Below are 19,265 nucleotides of genomic sequence, written 5' to 3'. Positions count from 1 at the left end.
TTCACGCCCCCCTAACGCCCTCCTTCCCCATTGACGTAAGTGGCCCAGCTGAGGATTATATATAGTACGTCCGTATGTACGATGGTATTATATGATAGATGGAATATTCTTGTGGATTACTTGACATTAGGTATATAGTTTATTAAGGGGGTCTTTTCGTTCATCTTTTTAACAACACGCAAATATCTGATAAAGCTTTATGACAATTCTTGCGCGTCTTCAGATTGCTTCCACTTGGTTGCGCGTTTCTGGAATGACTTCAATTCATTTCTAATTCGACAATTTAAGTTAAAGTTTAATAAAAATCTTTGTCACGAATATTAAGTATACGCAGTGTAGGCAAAGCAACTGTTATATATTCAATCTCAATACGGTTGAATAACGTTTTTCTAAATAATAAAAGTAAAATTTAAACAAAAAACAAAATGTATCCCTAGCTTGCGGCGCTGGTGTAAAATATTACGTATACGTAACGTTTTCTCCAAGTCGTATAGTTTATCAACAGTTTTCGTTTTCAATTATTAGAACACTTTACATAGCTGCGCTTGTTTGGCAAAATTAAGTGTACGCTTAAGCCACTTGAGTATTTATCATTGCGCTATTGCGCATTTCTTTTTGGTTGCAATGCATATCAAGTATACGCCGCTTAGCGCACGCTCACTTTTACTTGCACTCTCCGTTTGTTTTGTATTAGCTTTGGTGTGGTGTGGTGTCGTTTGGTCAGCTCAATCATATTGGATGAATAACAATAAATGCTGCTCGCCCCAGAGACGGGTCACAAGTTTTCAGCCCCAAGTCGACGTATTGCAAATTTGCATTTGAATTTTTTTCATTTTCTTATTGCGTTTGATATTCAATGAAACGTGAGCTGTGCAGCGCTGTATTTGTAAGTCGCGTCTATAAGGCATGCCATATGCATAACATACATAAACTCGTAGTATGAATTATATATATGTGCCTGTTGTGGTGGCAAATCCAGAAACTGTGTCGTTTCTTGTCTGGGGGAATTTACATGTTGCTGGCAATTCTAAAAGCAACTTTCGCGCAACTTGCGAAAGTTCCCAACTCAGCACGATCCCTTGCTCTCTCTCTATCTATCTCTCTCTCTATCTATCTCTCTCTCTATCTATCTCTCTCTCTATCTATCTCTCTCTCTATCTATCTCTCTCTTTTTGTCTCTTTGTTCTATCTTGTAGAAAACGCAAATCAAAAAACAATAAATCAATCTATTTGAACACACGTCTCTAACAAGTTAAAAACAAAGCCACAATCGCATCATGATCGTCCACAAGATACCCGGTTAGTCAAATATTTATTGTAAAGCTTAATTGAGCTATTTATGAGCCTCAGAATGAAGTATTGTAAATATATATTCGTTGTCTGTAGTAACTGAAATTGAACTGACAGACGAACATTTTTGTATTTTCGATTAGCCTCAAGTTGAAATAGATTTTTCTACTTTCGCGTTGCGGATATAAAAATTGTAATGGGCGTAATGCCGGCCCATAATGGGCGGGGCAGCATCAAAGCAGCATCAGCAGCTACCGCATTTGTTATGCGATCGTAAGTAAGCTGCAATTCGAATGCGTCAAACGATACGAATTGAATCATTTTCAATTGAATTGGACCACAAAATTGACTCACGAGTCGATTGAAAAGCTACAGTTACAGTTGTTGTTGTTGTTGTTCGGTTGATTTGTGTCTGGGTGTTTAATTGCTTTTATATGCTAGTTTAATAAACAAAAAGAAACGCTTTAATTGTCGCCGTTACTATTCCTGTCATTGGCTTTCAATTGCCGTCTGGAGACGTCATTCGATTCTGTGAATAGATCACATCACACGATCGTTACATCACGAGTGCGCAGTTAACATATATTTAATATACCCATCACTTATATCTCTCGATTCCCTAGCTCCCTTCCTCTTCCTCCCTTCCTCTGCAATTTAATAACTTTCGTTGCATCGGTTTTTGTTTCGTTTCTTCTGCTTTTATTAGTTTTTTTGTGTTTTCTTTTTTTTTTTTTTTTTTGAATCGTTTTCATTTTCGAAATCATTTGAAATTGTTCTGTTATGTTTATTTTTACCTTTTCTTTTTTGGTATTTGGTTTTAAGTCAAATTCAGTGTGTGTGACTTAACATAAAGTTCAACTTGTTCAGCTTCAGTTTTTGTGGGTCTGCGATCTCGAGATCATCGTGATCACCGTGATCCTTATCAATTTGTTTAGTGTCTTGCATTGTTTAACTAAGTCGGTTAAGTAATCCATCCATGGCTTAGTTTATTTTACATTTTCATGACGCAAAAAAAAAAGTTAGAAACAATTTTTGCTCGATTAATTAAATTCTCTTCACTTCTTCGTCATCGCTTTGCTAAATTTTCTTAATTTCTTTTAATGTTTCTTTTGTTTTTATATTAAAAATACATGACAAAAAAATTGATTATATACTTTGATTTTTGTTTTCTTTGCTTTCAATATTTCTTCTTTTTTTTTTTGTTGTTTCCTTTGGAGTGTTTGTTTTCAACATGCAATGCGTCGCCTGCGCGCAGTTGCTAAACAAAGTTGCTACAGCAAAAGAAGGAGTAACCCAAAAGGAACTACATACGGACTACTGAACTGAAAAAGATACTGAAAAGGGAAGGGAACAAAAGAAGTACGCTTGCAGCTAGCAGGAGGAAAAAATGATCCAATTGTGTTTCAATTTTATTTGCTGTGTATGTGTTTTGGTTGTTTTTTTTTTGTTGTTTTTTCCATTCTTTTTTGTTGTTCATTTTCATTTTGTTTTTTTATTTTTCTTAAATTTGTTTATGTGTGTTTCGTAAACATATGTAAGGTTGTCTCGTATAATTAGGACTCTCTCGGGGACCGTTGTTACTCATCCTTCGAATAACATTTAAAACTACATAATAATTAAGCACTAAACTAGGCATATAACTCACATGTGCATACATCATTTCGAAACAATATAAAAACAATTGTTTAGCTGCTTAAACGTTAGTAACAAAAAAAAAATTGTTTCGCATAAGAAAAACAATAAACAATAGACAGAGACAGAGACAGATACACAGAGAGAGAGAGAGTGAGTGAGAAAGAAAAGTAAAGCTCGACATTATAATCAATATAGTGGCTAACAAGCTTTTATACTATCATATAACGTTTCACAATATATATATGTATTTATATATAATATTATTATATATACTATAAACATTTACAATTACAACAAAAACATACACACGCACACACTTTCATCATCTTTGCTGTGTTGTTGTCTTTGTGTTTTTTTTTTCCTTTTAAGTATTTCAAAATTTTAGTATTTTTTGCTTTTGCTTTGCGTTCTTTTCGTTATTTTTTTACTTTGATTTAGTTAAGTTTACGTTTCTCATTAACAATGTGCGCGATTCTTTGCTCTCTAGTTAGTTGTCTTGTCGTCCTGGGCTTAGGATATGATGATGATGCTTGTAGCACAGTATAACACTTTTTTCTTGCTGTTGTTGTTGCTGTTGTTGTTGTTGGTGGTGGCGCACGAAAGTGCGCTACACGGTTTTTTTCCATTCATGCTCCTAAATTATGTGAATACCAATTCGTAATCGAAAAATTCATTTAACTTGTTTTGTTTTGCTCTTAAGTTGGTTTTTTTTTTTTGCTTTTTTTTTGTAGATTTAATAACAAATTTGCATACTCGCATATCGTATGTGTAAGTGTGTGTAATTTGTATGTCTGTGTAAAATATATATGTATGTATGTTTAATGTATATGTATAATATATTAACAATTTCGGTTTCTTTTTGTTGTTTTCTTCTTTTTTTGTTGTTTGTTTCTATCGCGAGAATCGCTTGAAATTTAACCAATTAAATTAAGCATGCAAATAATTTAATTTATTGAAATTAAAGAATAGAGCAACAATGACAGATTGAGTGGGGAAAAGAAAAAGTGGGGGAAGAACGGGGCAAAACAGAAAGTGAAACCAAAGAGAAAAACAAACAGATTGAGAAAGAGAGAGAGAGAGTGAAAAAAAACACAATTGCTAAAGTAGACATTTTAAGTTACATATATATATATATGTTTTTCTTCATCTTCTTTAACATTTTCCTCGCTTTTGTTTTTTTGTTTATCGTTTTATCTAAAAACTTGCCTAATATTAAATACTAATAAGAAGCGCGCTGCGTTGGCGCCACCTGGCGGCGGCTGTGGCTGGGAGTGTGGAGTAGTTTTTTGTTTTTGGGTGGGGGGTAGTTGGGGTGGGTGGTAAATGATGGAACGCCACGAGCAGCGCAGCGGCCACAAAGGAAACTAACTCATTTTCTTCTCGCATTCGAATTGCATTTCGAACTCAATTGATTGGTTGTTGTTGCTGTTGTTGTTGTTGCTATTGTGGTTAGCAACTGCGACGCTGATTCCGATTCTGATAGCGATAACGATTAACGATATTGCCACGATATCGTTTACTTGCTATTGAGTACATCCTCTCGACAGGCCACCGCAGCCACCAGCGCCGCTCCACGTCCCGAACCATCCTCAGACAACATCAGATCGAACGTGATGCCCGGCTTGATCAGCTGCGTAATCTTCTCGACCATCAGGTTGTGGAACTTGGGATGGAAACGATAGACACTGCCATCGACGCCCACCGTCACATGCGGCTCATCCATCTTGTTGATCAGCGTGGCAATGCCCGCGGACACCAGATGCGCCGCCCGCTTCGAGACGCACTCGCAGATGTAGCGAACGTTGGCGCAATCGCCATCGGTGGCATTTGACAGACCCAATTCCTCGAGCACCAGGCGACAGTTGGTGAAATTGCCGGGCTCATCGGCCTCGATTTCGCTCACGTATTTGGTAAAGAAGAGGCCACGAGTGAAGAGCACCTCGGAGCCCTGGCCATTGAAGAGGATGCCGGACTGTGTCATCTTGGCGAGCACCAGGCGCACCAGTTCGCCCATATACATGCCCGAGATCATTTTCTCGAACGTCTGCTTGCCGGGATTGATGCTGTGACTATCGATATCCTTATCGAATTCGGTGCGGACAAAATCGAGGGCTCCGTTATCTCCGAACGCGCCCCACTCCGTATTGATGAGGACATGGGGCTTGCCATTGCCGCTGCCATCGAAGAGTTCGGCATCCTCGACACGCTCCACATAGCACGCATTCGAACCGGTGCCCACAATCAGTCCGATCTTGCAGTGATGATTCTTCCAGGCGCAACTCATCAGCGTGCCCGTCGTATCGTTGAGTATGGCACAGACATCGATCTGGACATCGCCACGACGGGCGATGGCATCCTTCAGCAGCTGGACAACGTCCTCGTTGACAACGCCAGCACAATCGAATCCCTTGGTCCAGGTCTCCAGCAATCCCTTGGTCAGACCCAATTGGCGCAGCGGGAATGAGAAGGTAAAGCCCAAGGGCAAACGTTCCGCATACACATTGTGTTCGGCCATAAAATTGGACAAGCATTCGGCAATGTGATCGAACAGCTGTATTCCCGATCCGATCATAATGTGCTGCGGTATCGCATAGATGCGCGACTCCATTTGGAAGTCGTTGTTCTCCTGCAGATGGATGAGCAGCACACGGAAATTGGTGCCGCCCAAATCGAGGGCCAGGAACTTGCCGCGCTCATTGCCATTGGGCAGATCCTGCACGTAGGTGACAAAGCACTTCACATTCGCCTTGGGGTGTGTGTCCTTGGCAAGGCCGCGACGCAGCTCGTGCAATATGCGATAGGTTAGCTCCTGCATTTGCTCATCGGAGAGCAACAGCTGCTGACATAACTCGTACACCATTTTCTTTTTGTCCGCTGCACTTGCCGATGTTTGTATTTGAAATGCATTTGCATTTGTCGCTGTCGCCGTCGCAGTCGCAGCTGCCGCTGCATTTGTCGTTTTATTCGCCGCATTCGCCGCACTCGCCGCCGTTACCGTTGACTGCTGAACTCTTCTCACATTGTCCGTCTCATCTTTGCTGTGGCCATTGAGCTTTGTGGCGGCGGCGAGTCCATTCGTATTTATAGACACGTTGCGCATCGCGCCATTCAGCTGCTGCTGCTCTTGGTCCATTTCGTTGCAGTTTTAGTTTTAGTTTTAGTTGCTGCAGTTGTAGTTGTACTTGTACTTGCCACAGTCACAGAAACCGAAACAGAAAAAAAATATATACAATACTCTTTATGCTTATTTATTTACTACTTTTGCTTTTGGCTTTGCACACGCGCGTTTAGTTCGCGTTTTTTCTTTTGCTTTTTTGCTTTTCGAGTTTTGTGCGCGTCTTTTATTGTCTCTTTGTTTTATTTGATTTTACCGTGTTGCGTTTTTAGTTTAGTTCGACTTCCGATTCACACAAGTTGTGTTTTTTTTTTAATTTTTTCTTGTTAGCCTTTTGCTTAATAATTTTTTGTGTTGCTTTATTTTGTATTTTGTATCGGCCGCTTTTTAGTTTTTGTCCGCTGCACGCGTCCACCGCTGTGAAACGTTGTTACGGAATTATTCTCCATGTGAAGCTTTGCCAGTTGGTTTGCCAGCGCGTTGAGCGCGCGCTGCCGCCGTTGGCGTCGCTGCTGCTGTCGGCGTCGGTGCGTCTCTCTCTCTGTGTGTGATTGTGTGGCCGCGTCGTGTACTTTGAAGGAACCTTGAAGGTCAAAATTGACAATTCATATTGGAGCGGGCAACTGTTTCTGCTGGGCCTGCGTTCAAGATACAATTTTCTACATATTCATACACATTGCAAAGCCTGTATACGTACATATGTATGTGTGTGTGCAAGCGCCACTCGAACAGCCAAAACTGACAGACAGAGAGAGAGAGAGAGAGCAAGCAAGTGAGTGAACAGAAGAGAGTAAAAGAGCGTATTTTTTGGTGAATGGATGACGCGGGCACCGTTTCTGCCAACCGATAGACACAGAGAGAGTGACTGAGTGAGAGAGAGGAAGGTAGAGAATGTGGTTAGTGGAGAGTGAGAGCATATTTGAAAAGAGGCGGTCAGGTGTGCGTGTTTTGCGATTGCCTTTGGCTTTTTTGCCATCGTCAGCAGCAAAGCTATGGATGGATGGATATTGTGGAATCGTTCAATACCCTGAGTTGAGCTATTGAGAGTATAACATTCTTTGTTAGCACTGTCTGCTCAATTAACTAATTCATGGTCATATCAATTCTCAATGGTAATTGGTAGAAGCATATTCAAATGTCGTCATAGGCTGTTCGTTTCTTGGTGTCTTTCAGTGGCCCTTGCACGCAATGCCAGTTGTTGGCGGCTATGTATGTATGTATGTATGTATTCGTGTGCTGGCGTATAACAGTTTACTCTCAGTTTACATATCGGGAACAAGTTTGCGTAGCTGTTCTCGTGAATGTGTGAGTTCGAGTCTACGCGATTGGCATACAATTTTTGTTGTTGGCGGTGCCTGTTTTTGGCGTTCATGGGGCTCGTCTCGCATTTTTCAGTCGCTGCCTCTATCACCGCCGCTGCTGCTGCTGGTGGTTGGCCTCCCTCCCATTGCAAGTGCACATGTATGTATATTGTTCGTGTACATACAACATTCAGACGTGTGCGCACACATGAAAGCAGCAGTAGTGGTAAAAATATCGATGTACATATGTAGTTGTGCTTGTATTTTACGTGCCGTCGCCGACGTGCGCTCTCCATCAGCAGCAGCAGCAACAACAACTCAGACAAAGGCATCGCCTGACCGATTTGCAACTCCCCGCAAGCCTCTCCTCTTAGCACACTTGACGCTGTCGCCTTGCTCACTTTACCAATTTAAAGGAAGTTCCAACTTCTCAATACCGTATTAATAAATATGCATGCATATGTATATAGTTGTGTGTGCTTCACAAGTGTTTCTTAGAATTGGTTTGTTTATAGACGACGACGAATGTGTCATACATACTTACATATGTACATATGTATATACATACGTATGTATGTGTTTTGCTAATTGGTGTTCACAATGTGGACTGCATATTAAAATCTACAGAACACATTTACATATGTATGTATGTATGTATGCTACTACCACTCATCATGCAATTTCATGCATGATAGTTGTTGTTGCTGCTGCTGGCCAAAGAGGCTCGTCTTTCTGCTTTTTGCAGTTGCACTCGCATTATTTCGCCATCTTGTTTCTCTTTTGCACAATTTACTCGCAATGGCCTAAGTTGTGAATGTGTCTGCATGTGTGAGTGTGCACGTGTGAAAGTGCATATGCTTACATATGTACATATGTATGTATGTATGCATGCATTTGTATGGGCTTAAGAGACTTCGGCTTCAAATTGTGTCAAATTCAATGGCGGTTTGCTAAGAGAGTTGTACATGCAAACTCACTTATACATACATATGTACATGTATGTATGTAAGTAATACATATATGTACTGTATTTATGTGTAGTGTTTTTATCGTGCAGCTGGAAATTCAATTTGCTTGGCAATCAGCTAACTAACTTATTGAGTTATTCAGGTATTCTGTCGGGCCCACATGTTTGTGCATGCATAGGTATGTGTGCATAAGTGTATGCATGTTTGTGTATTCGTGTATGTGAGGACAAGTTAGCAGCAGAGACACCTCCACCTCCAATACCGCACGTGTCTTTTTTCCACTTTTTTTTTTGCTGCTGCTGCCGTAAACAAAACAATTCAAAACAACATTTCACACACACATGCATACAAACTAACATAACTGTGTAAACCTAGTTGACGTAACCCGGCATTCCCCGTGTTTCGGCCAATAAACAGAAGACAAAATTCAAAATAAATAAATTATAATTATAATTAAAATATATAAAATCTGACTTGTTGTAGTGTACATCATTATAATCTTTTTTAAGTAATTCATAAATTATTTTAAGTTAAATATATGTATGTACATATAAAAATTGGATATATGATTGTTTTTCATCATCACAAAATTTTATACTTACAGTTGAGACTGTATAATCCGTTTAAGAGCATGGATAATTTTATTTGCAGCACAATCAGCTGAGGCAGCCTATCAAGAATGTAACTAAGACCTGTGCAAAGTTTCCATTGCTTATCTCGCACCACAAACAAAGTTAAGTTAAATTTTGGGCTTTGAAGTACAAATAGAATTTGAGTACAGTGATGCCTCGCTTCAACTGCACTGTGTATTAACAAATATCAATTAAATCACTTTTGGTGCAATCGTAGCAAATGTTCTATACAAGTTTTGCACTGCTTGCGAAAATGCTGTTATACTATGCGACGGCTTCTTTTGCGAGCGATCACTGTTATACAGAGGGCATGGGATAATTAGATTTTGCTGTTGACATTTAGCATAACACAGAACGAGAGAGAGAGTGAGAGAGAGGGCGGCAGGCAGTGGGAGAGAGAACGTAAGTCTGAGAGAGCACACAGAGTTATGCTCTTGGCAGCTGCTGCTGCTGATGTAGTTGTTGTTGCTACTCCAATCCTTATCGGCATTGAAACGTTCAATTTTTAAATGTACACATACATGGGAAACTAATGTGTTATCTGCTCAACGGAAACTGCCTAGTAGGAAAAAAAATGGAAAACACCAAACGAGACTTTTCGATAGCGACATTTTGGTGGGCGTCGTCGGCATCGCCGTCTGCGTCGTTGTCGTCTGCGGCGTTTGACCTGCTGGACGGTCTATGGTCCAAATATTTATGTAATTTATGGTGGTCATTGTACTTATAATATTGTATTGGGAACAAGCACGAGACGTGATACGCGAGACTTTCTAATCAGCAACGCTTTCAAGTGCAGCATACATATGAACATACATACATATATGTATACATATTATAAATAAATAAATATCAATCGCTGCCACGCCCCCGTGAGTTGAGTTGTCTAAATGAGTCAGCGGTTTGTTCTGGTTCCCGTTCGCAGAGGGCAGCAAAGGTATGCAGCATTAATGTGGTAATTGTCAGCGATAATGATGAAATCCTGTTTTACCAGTTCGAGATCAAGTGGTTCCGTGAACCAGCTGAGCACGGACCCAACCTTAAAACTTGAACAGTTCACGGAACCACTTAAGAGTAAACCACCTACCCACGCACGCACTCATGCACACGTATGCCAACACGTGCGCTTACCCAGAAATTATGTTTGTGTGTGTGTGTGTGTGTGTGCGTCTAAATTTAGAGACGCGTCTTTTCCTTATTCCAATTTCAATACTGCGACGTCAGCTTACAACATACAGCTGCAACCTTGCTGCTCTTGCTGCTGTCCGCAATTGGGAATCCAGATTTGGGGGCTCGCCCCGTTGTACACACGCACACACACACACACATACAGATATGTATACATGTGCATGTATGTATGTGTAGATGTTGGTCGCGTTGCTTTTGCGCTTGCTCATCGTCCGTCAGCTTTTGCATAGTATACGAAAGTATGTGTGTGTGCGAGTGAGCCAAGTATACATACAGAATAATTGATTTTGTTATTGTCGTGTATGCGCGCTCTCTTATTACAAAGTTCTTCTGCTGCTGCTGCTTTTACTGCTGTGTGGGGGCCACGCGCAAAGCCTGCTGTGACGTCAATGATGATGACGTCGAACGCGAATGTGAGCAGACCGAAGACAGTGAGAGAAGGAGAGAGGGTAGAGCAGAGCAGAGACAGTCCAGGGGTCAATGCAATGCGGCAGCTAATGGAAATTTTGCTGCGAATGTTGCGTATACGCCTGTTTGGCGCATTAGCCAAAATATAATAAAAAATAAAAAAAAAGAAAATCAAATCACAAAGACCTTCGCTCACGAAACAAAAGCCATTAATTATACAATTTTCACATTTTTGGCAACTTAAATAATTTCACGTGACGCTCACTGGCTGCTGCGTCGCCCACGTTCGGCACCAACAAAAAAATTGTTGTTAAAAACTGTCGCACAAGCCACAAATCATTAGAGCAAAATAATAAAAACGAGAAAAAACCAAAAACGGACTAACGATAAAAATAAAGAGCAGCCAAAAAATGCTAAAACTATAAAAAATTCACAGAATTTTTATGTACCAGCTTTTTTTTTATTAAAAATATATTATGTATATGTATGTATGCTTATTCGCCAAATTGTTTGTTGAGCAGCCTTGAATACGTTTTCCGATGGCTGACCGCTAATAAAAGCGGACAAAAGGGGCGTGGCCAGCAGTCAGACTGATTACAGATATCGCTTAACGAGCATTCCCATCAATTACTCATCATTTCGCATTGCGAATTCGTCGCTTTTGCCGGCCATTGAGCTAATTTCACTTTAAACATACACACACACACACACACACACACACATGCATACATATGTGGGGTATAACAGCTCGTCCCTCTTTGGTGTGAAGCCAACTCCGCGATTGCATCAGCCTTTAAACTTCGGCAAGGTCAAATGCACGCGTCGCGTATAACAGTAACAGTTCTGCTATGCGGCGACGTCGACGTCAACAGCTGCGCGCACGCCTCTCGACCCGCCCACCAATCAGATGTAGTAGGTGCCGATGAAGAGTATTCTGCAAATAGCGCGATAATAAAAACTCGTTTGTCATGCGATAGCGTCAAACTGGTTAGTTTACATTTTGCTTTTTTTTTTTGTATTTTCAAGCAGCAGACAGCCATACCAAAAGCAAAAACAAAAATAATGAAAAGAAAAATAGCCATGTGCAAAGCAAGTATTTGAGCTCAGCATAATAAGTATGTATATGTATGAATGTGTGTGTATACAACAGCTCGCCTTGGCAACATTAGAAGGCGCATTTAAAAATTTGGACAGCACGTTTTAAGCACATGTGCGTCAAGCCGACCTAGTCGTCGGGGTTTTAGTGGGCCATGAACTGCTGCTACCGCTTCTGCTACTGCCTGTGGCTGTGGCTGACAAACATGTGACTAGACAGTATCGTATGCCACACAACATAATATTTATGTGCATTCGACACATGCACTTTACACTTGTACACACACCAAATGTATTTAAAAATTTCAACAAACTCCAGCTTTGACATACTTATTTGCATATACAAACAAAAAGTGTGCTTCGTGCTCTGCATTCAAATGCGCGCCGCCTACTGTTAATGTTACCAGATAGCTGAATATATTTGGAGCTGTCGTACTGTTTAAGTGGCAACATCGTTAGGAAATTTTTCCTCGTGTAATCGTAGTATCGGCGCGGTATGCGTTATCGATAATAATATAGTTTTACACAGCACTATTTGAGTTGTTAACCAGCACTCGCGCAATTCGCTGGCAACGCAAAAAAGAAACGGAAGAGCGGGCGTGAGTACTTGTTGTTTTTCATATTTTTTTTTAATTTTTGCGCCACACGCCTAACTAAGCACACAGAAAAAAAGTGAAAAAGCAAAAGCAAATAAATAATTAGTGCAAACTGTTAAATAGAAACAGAAGTGAATTGTGTCAGTGAGTGGAGTGTGTTCTCCGTGTGTGTGAAATGACAACGTCTTCAATTAAACGACGTCGTTCGCCACACGATGCCAGGGCATCGAACGATGTTGGTGATGGCCTCAACAACGACAATGAGACCAACAACGACAACAATGCCACCAGCGTGTTGACCACCGTCGGCGATGCCAACAACAGCATTGCCATCAACAGCAACAACAGCCTGGGAAAACGGGACTCTGAGGAGGATAGTTGGGCATCCAAGGGATACAGTTATATCAATCCATTTGTGCATCGCATACAAATCGACAGTCACATTGATGTGGCCAAGGTGAGTACTTCTATCCCTCGTTTACCTCCCTCCTCCCAATGCCTCATCGTTTCACGTTCACTGTTCTTTCATTCATGCAAAAACAGTTCAAACACAGCTGTATCATAGTGTGGGAAGCAATGAGCAATATACCCACAAAACGGTAGACGTGTGAACAGGGGGGCGGGGTTGCTAAACGGTTCGCTCGTGTGAATAGCTTTGTTTTTGTTCTTATCAATGTGTGTGTGACCCACACGCACAGAGATTTCAAGTGCAGCACATACATATACAAACATCTGTCTATGTGTGTATGTGTGTGTGAGACGATGTCGATAACTCTTTGCGTGTTACACATTCTTTCTTTGATTTACTTGCCTCTCTTATGCTTTTATCTGCGTCGCCGCTGCCGCTGCCAACGTCGCTCTGTTAACGACGTCAGCGAAAACGTCTCCACAAAACAAAAACCAAAAAGAAGCAAAGCAGCGAGAATCGTATGATTTTCTTGTTGTCTTATTGTTGTTGTTGCTCTTGCTTTCTTTCGTTGCCGGTTCTTTGGCGCTTTTGTTGCCATGTAGTTATAGTTGTAGTTGCTTTTACTTCCCCACTTTTGTATGTATGTGTATGTGTGTGTGTGTTAGCAAAACCTGTGCTATGTGGTGTGTTCCCATTCCAAAGTACAGCATGCAGGCGCTCTTAAGTGTTGCGCCCATTAAGCTTCTCCTGTACATTCCTCCTCCTCTGTCATCTATCAGCACTTACTATGATTATAATCGTGCAAAACGTTTTACACACGTTCCACTCACTCTCCACTATAATTGCCAGCATAATGTGACACTGTCCATCCCCCTTCCTCCCACGCGCACACAGCACACGTTGCTCTATTATCGATAGGCGATAGATATTCATACAGACAAACAGACACATACACACACACACACTTATACAGTGGCACGCCATTTGGCAGCTGAGCGGAACCGAAACAACAAACACACACAAACAGCAGTTAAATCGACCATGTGAACCACATTGTATTATTTAAGGTTTTGGGGGGAGAGGGGGCACAAATATTGTCCACTAGATGAAATTAATCTAAATTTAGATCTAGCTACGGTTGAATAATTTATTTGTGGCATGACCCTTGCACAGTAATTAATCAGCATTCGCAAATTTTGCAAAAGATCGCCGCCCATTTGAGAGGGAGAGTGAAAGTGTCAGACAAAAAGAGAGAGAAAGTAAATGCACACAGTGTAAATTCGCCGATTATCAGTGGCCATTAAAAAGTAATACAATTGAAAAGTGAAGTGAGTCCAGTTCCACAATTCACTTCCAAGTATTTGTGATGACCTAGTACACTCGATTGATTGCGATTTGCGTTTTGTGTTTTGAGGTGAGTCAGAGATTGCGCCTTTTCAACAATATGCAATCAGCCAAATCTCTGAGGCTAAATACTTGAAACTAGTTTTAACTCGCTTCATTTGCCTTCAATCACTGAATCAAGGTCGAGGAGGCAGCACAAACACACACACACACATGGATACGTACGCAACACACACACATACACAAGCATACGCAACTCTTTGTCATTCAATGGCATGCTCATTTGTATACAACAACAATTGCAAATAAAGATGCAAATACAAACGCAAATACAAACACAAAGGCAAATGCAAGAGCAAAAGCAAATACAAATACATAATGTATGCACATACATATACAGCGGAAACAAAAGCTTTTACGTTAATTCGTGTGTTTCGTTTGCCTTGCAGATTTTGAAATATTTGCAATATTTATGAAGATTTCTACCACATTTCACAAACATTTTGAAATAGCTAAATATTTGTATTTAGTAAACTGTCTGAAGATTTCTTGAGTTTTGTAATTATCTTAAAATCTCTTTTTTTTTAAGGTTTTACGATTTTTAGTATATTTAAATTTAATGAATTCATCACTTTATAATTCTTAATGATTCAGGAAATTTAAACTCTTAAAATAGTTGTTTATGTTGTTGGGGAAAGAATTTCTTATTCTTTATTTTAGGTACTCCATTAGTCACAATAATAATTAATATATCATGAATTAGGTATGAAAATGAATCATCTTGAATGAAATTAAATGAAGAATTTGTGCTTAACTTATGCCGATTCCAAATGAATTCCTAGAACTTGTTTTGTTGTTTCCAAATTATTCGTATATTACGTCTACGCATATCTAGAATTTCAAGGTCAAATTAGTGACCTCGGTAAACAGCAATTGATTGAATAAATTTTTACCGTTGAATTCTTTAGTTGGATGGCATAGTTACTACGACTAGAGGCGTCTTCTATTGTTTGTTTATTTTCATTTCGAAATAATACAATTCAATTGTGGATTTGGAATTTCAAAGTTCAGAAAACGATTGACGTGTTATCAATATCAATATTATGCGCTTCCCTCTTGACTCAACGGCCGATAAGAAACAAGGCGGAAAGCGACATTTATACTACACGCGTACATATAGACCCCATATATAATACTACGTCTGGGACGACACAAATATAATATATACGAAAATTTTGTTTGCAGATCTACGTGCTGACTGTGCTTCTTCTGCCCATACGCGTGGTGGGATGTGTGCTCTCATTGCTCTCGGCCTGGATGTTCGCTTGCATTGGCCTCTATGGCATGTCCCTGGAGGAATTGCAGGCAAGGCCACTCACCGGCTGGCGTAGGTAAGTTCCTTCAGTCCAATATAAAGACTTCTTTCAACACACAGCTCAAAGGAAAAGAGCTACGAGGCTATAATTTCTACGCTGCGTACTTTCTTTACATTTGACCATGCAATAAGGCAGGGTTTCTCATTTCATTGTGCAATAAGGCAGGGTTTCTCATATAAAGACTTAGAAAGAACAATTTTAAATAAATACAATAGTTAATGAATTCTTTTTTGTAACTGACAGGAATGTGCAATACTTGACGGCGCGTGCGATGCGCATGGTTTACACATCTGGCTCCTTTCACTACATCAGTTTCAAAGGCACTCCAGCTAGCGCCAAGGAGGCACCCGTTTTGGTTGTGGCACCTCACTCCTCGTACGTTGATTCCATACTCGTTGTGGCCGGTCATCCGCCATCGATTGTTGCGAAGCGGGAGACGGCAGATATTCCGTTGCTGGGACGCATCATCAACTATGCCCAGCCCATCTATGTGCAGCGTGAGGATCCCAATTCGAGGCAGAATACCATACGGCAAATTGTTGATCGCACACGCTCCGAAGAGGATTGGCCACAGGTTGTTATCTTTGCCGAGGGCACTTGCACCAATCGCACGGCATTGATTAAATTCAAACCGGGCGCTTTTTACCCCGGTGTGCCAGTGCAACCCGTTTTGTTGCGCTATCCCAACAAATACGACACCTTCACCTGGACCTGGGATGGACCAGGAGTGTAAGTTTTCAAATAACCCTGAACCTTGAGTTAACAATGCAATTAACTCTTGCTTTCTTTTTCTGGTTCAGGTTGCGTCTACTTTGGTTGACAATGACACAGTTCTATAATCGTTGCGAAATTGAATATTTACCTGTTTACACGCCCTCGCCCGCCGAAGTGGCAGACGCTAATCTCTATGCCCACAATGTGCGCGAAGTGATGGCCAAGTGAGTGTTTGATTGATCGATTACACTTAATGCGAATGCTCATTTACCAATTGACTTTGTAGAGCTTTGGAAGTTCCCACATCGGACTATTCGTTTGAGGATGTTATCGTTATGAGTCGCGCCCGTGAAATGAAAATTCCCTTTCCTGGCGATATTGTGGAAATTGAGCATACTCTGGATTCGCTTGGCCTGTTGGATAGCAAGCGTGACACGGAATTGTGCGAGAGCTTCCTGTCATTGGACAACACAGAAAAACTGGACATACTCACATTTGCAGAATTGCTGCAAATCGATCTCAAGAATCCACAACTCCACAAGCTGTTTGCGTTATTGGATCACGTAAGTAACAGGCTGCAGTTAAATTCGTTTTCCAATTTCCAATTAAAAATAACAATTATTTTTTTATAGCGTGCAAAGGGCACTGTGAGTTTAAAGAGTTTTCTGCTCTGCTCCCTGTTTTGCAAATTGAAGAACTGCGATATTATTACATTTTTGCGAGCGTTGGTCAATGTGAGTTTGCTAATTGCAATTTATTTTTGTATTACGACACCACTTTATATATATATATTTTGTTTTATTTGCACTTTATATAGTTATACAGTCCGAACAGTCAGCAAATTGAGCGTGAGAATTTTATACGATTGCTGCGGCATGCTGGCGGTAAGCTGAATGAGCAAAAGGCACAGACGCTCTACTATGCGTTGGACACTGCCAACGTGGGCCACATCTCATTTGGTAAGCCATCGAATTTGCATTTGATTTTGAGCAGCTCTCATTAATGTGTCTTTCGTTGATTATCGTGTTCCAGATACATTTGCGCAGTATACGGAAAAGCAGACAAGCTACAAGTTTCTCTATCACAAGTCGGAGCATATACGAAGACCGAAGAGCAACAATTCTGTCAAGGCGACAGCCAACTGAGCGAATACAGATGAGAAATGCATTTTGGAGGCTGCAAAAGAAATACTTATTAGCTGGTTCTATAGTTATTTAGTTGGCTGTGCCATAGGCAGAAAAACTATTACCAGCAGAATGGCGACAACATCAGTGAGTTATATAGAGAGAGACAGAGAGAGATAAAGAGAGAGAGAGAGAAAGAGCGAAATAGCGAGAGAGAGAGAGAGAGAGAGAGAGAGAGAGAGAGCGAGTTTAACGTAGTACGTTGCGGAACGTAAGCAAAAGTCAAAAATTCAAGATAAGCAGAAAGTTCAATTGTAAACTATATACATACATATTTACCTATATATATTTTGTAATAATATTTAATTTATTTATTGTGTACGTGTTCGTTGCCAACTGTAATTAGATTTGTTAAGCTTAAGACAGGTCGAAATACAATGTAAGTGCTGAATGCTGAATGCAAAATGCTCAATTGAATGATATAAACACACATTTGACCTGTCTGCACATTCATTTAATTAACCCGTATGTGTATTTGTACTTTAATATTTTAACACAAGTCATTTCATTATTGTGATTCAATGTTTAAGCATATACATTCATGTATCCTAACTATCTATCGCGATGTATCTTTAGCAGAACTAAACCAAACCAAGCCAAAACACTGAACAGACTTGTATTCCAAACCCTATTGTATTCCCCTCAATGCTATACACACTGCACATACTACATACTCTTGTCCACACACACAGCCAGTGAATAGAAACCGAGGTGAATGCCAAAAATAGAATCAATGCCTCCCTCCACTTACGCTACAGCCGCCTGTTTATGGTATTTCCAATTGCCATCAAATTATGTATAGGTACTTCTAAATACTTCTTGTGCATTTGTAACTTGTAACACCAAGACACCAAAAAAAAAATCATAGACTTTCGGGCAACTATAAGCACCCCATGGTAAATCCCGACTTTAAAGAAATAAAACTTGCAAACTTTAGCTGTACTTAAGCAATCCATAGACTTATGCATAGATACAGAATTAGTTGGCATCAGTAGCAGCTATATCAATATCACACACACACAACTTTGCACACACTATTACACCCGACACACACACACTTGCATAGATACTTTATTTTTTATTTAGCAGAATATATTTTGTAAACTATCTAAAATTTCAATACGCCGCTTTTATGCTATTTTCTATTATAATTTGACTCAATGTCTGTCAATTCTTTATTTGTTGTGTTAATCATATGCAAGCAAATTGATATTTATATTTACATTAAGTACTCTTGATTTGTACGCAATCAAGTTGATATATATTTTACTTTCTTTTAGTTGAGTACTATAAAATGAATTACTATATTGTAAATATTTACGTGTATGAAAATGGAATTTGCCTCTTAATAGATTACGCAACTCCAATAGTTTTATATTTACATTTGAACTAAGCTTAAAGAAAATACAAAGATATGTACATCTATATATATAAAATTGTTTGTTTCACTCTTTAATTAGGATAAGGGAAATGTGCTGTGAATAACTTTTTGTTGCATACTTTGGGGCTGTATCGATTTGAATTATCCGAATTTTGGCTATAACTCGGCAGGATCTGCATGGATCTTGAAAGGACCTTTATTTATGTGCTCTCCCATGCCAATGCTATCGATTGGCATTCAAGGATTTTTAGGAAAAAAATAGAAAATTCATCGAAAATTTCTCAAAGGGGGTACCATGTAAAAATTACCCTGAATTCATATATTCCGCCGTAACTTTGGCATTTTAAGGACGATTTGGATGTCCTTTTCCAGATCGATAGATATTGATGTAAAGATTCCGAATACGTAAGAATATCCTTGACAGTCCTTCAAATTGCTGAGAAAAAAGGATTTTTTCGTATATAGAAAATTAACTATATCTCTGGAGTCCTTGGCAGGATCAGGATGAAATTAGTATCGAACAGTTTATTTTTAATAGCGCTATTAACTGGCCAAAGGACATTCGAATTGTCCTTTTAGTTTCAGAGATATTTCGAATTTTGGGTTTTTGTCGATTTTCTCACCGCCCTGAT

The 19,265-nt window shown here is 39.9% G+C and overlaps 2 protein-coding genes across 2 annotated transcripts; one reads left to right on the top strand and one right to left on the bottom strand.

The window, feature by feature from the left end:
• Nucleotides 1-2,662: 2,662 nt before the first annotated feature.
• On the bottom strand, nt 2,663-6,490 carry LOC132796183 (hexokinase type 2). The gene has a single exon (XM_060807257.1). The coding sequence runs from the start codon at nt 6,056-6,058 to the stop codon at nt 4,442-4,444; it is 1,617 nt and encodes a 538-aa protein (XP_060663240.1). The 5' UTR covers nt 6,059-6,490; the 3' UTR covers nt 2,663-4,441.
• Nucleotides 6,491-12,134: 5,644 nt separating this feature from the next.
• On the top strand, nt 12,135-18,654 carry LOC132796182 (lysophosphatidylcholine acyltransferase). The gene is made up of 9 exons (XM_060807256.1): nt 12,135-12,228; nt 12,349-12,682; nt 15,224-15,369; nt 15,598-16,083; nt 16,155-16,292; nt 16,355-16,631; nt 16,701-16,802; nt 16,886-17,027; nt 17,101-18,654. The coding sequence occupies exons 2-9, from the start codon at nt 12,401-12,403 to the stop codon at nt 17,211-17,213; spliced, it is 1,686 nt and encodes a 561-aa protein (XP_060663239.1). The 5' UTR covers nt 12,135-12,228; nt 12,349-12,400; the 3' UTR covers nt 17,214-18,654.
• Nucleotides 18,655-19,265: the final 611 nt, after the last annotated feature.

The sequence above is a fragment of the Drosophila nasuta genome, chromosome X, assembly GCF_023558535.2.
Source record: "Drosophila nasuta strain 15112-1781.00 chromosome X, ASM2355853v1, whole genome shotgun sequence".
Lineage (NCBI taxonomy): Eukaryota > Metazoa > Arthropoda > Insecta > Diptera > Drosophilidae > Drosophila > Drosophila nasuta.
The sequence above is the reverse complement of the archived record's forward strand: the minus strand, read 5'-3'. Positions and strand labels throughout refer to the sequence as shown.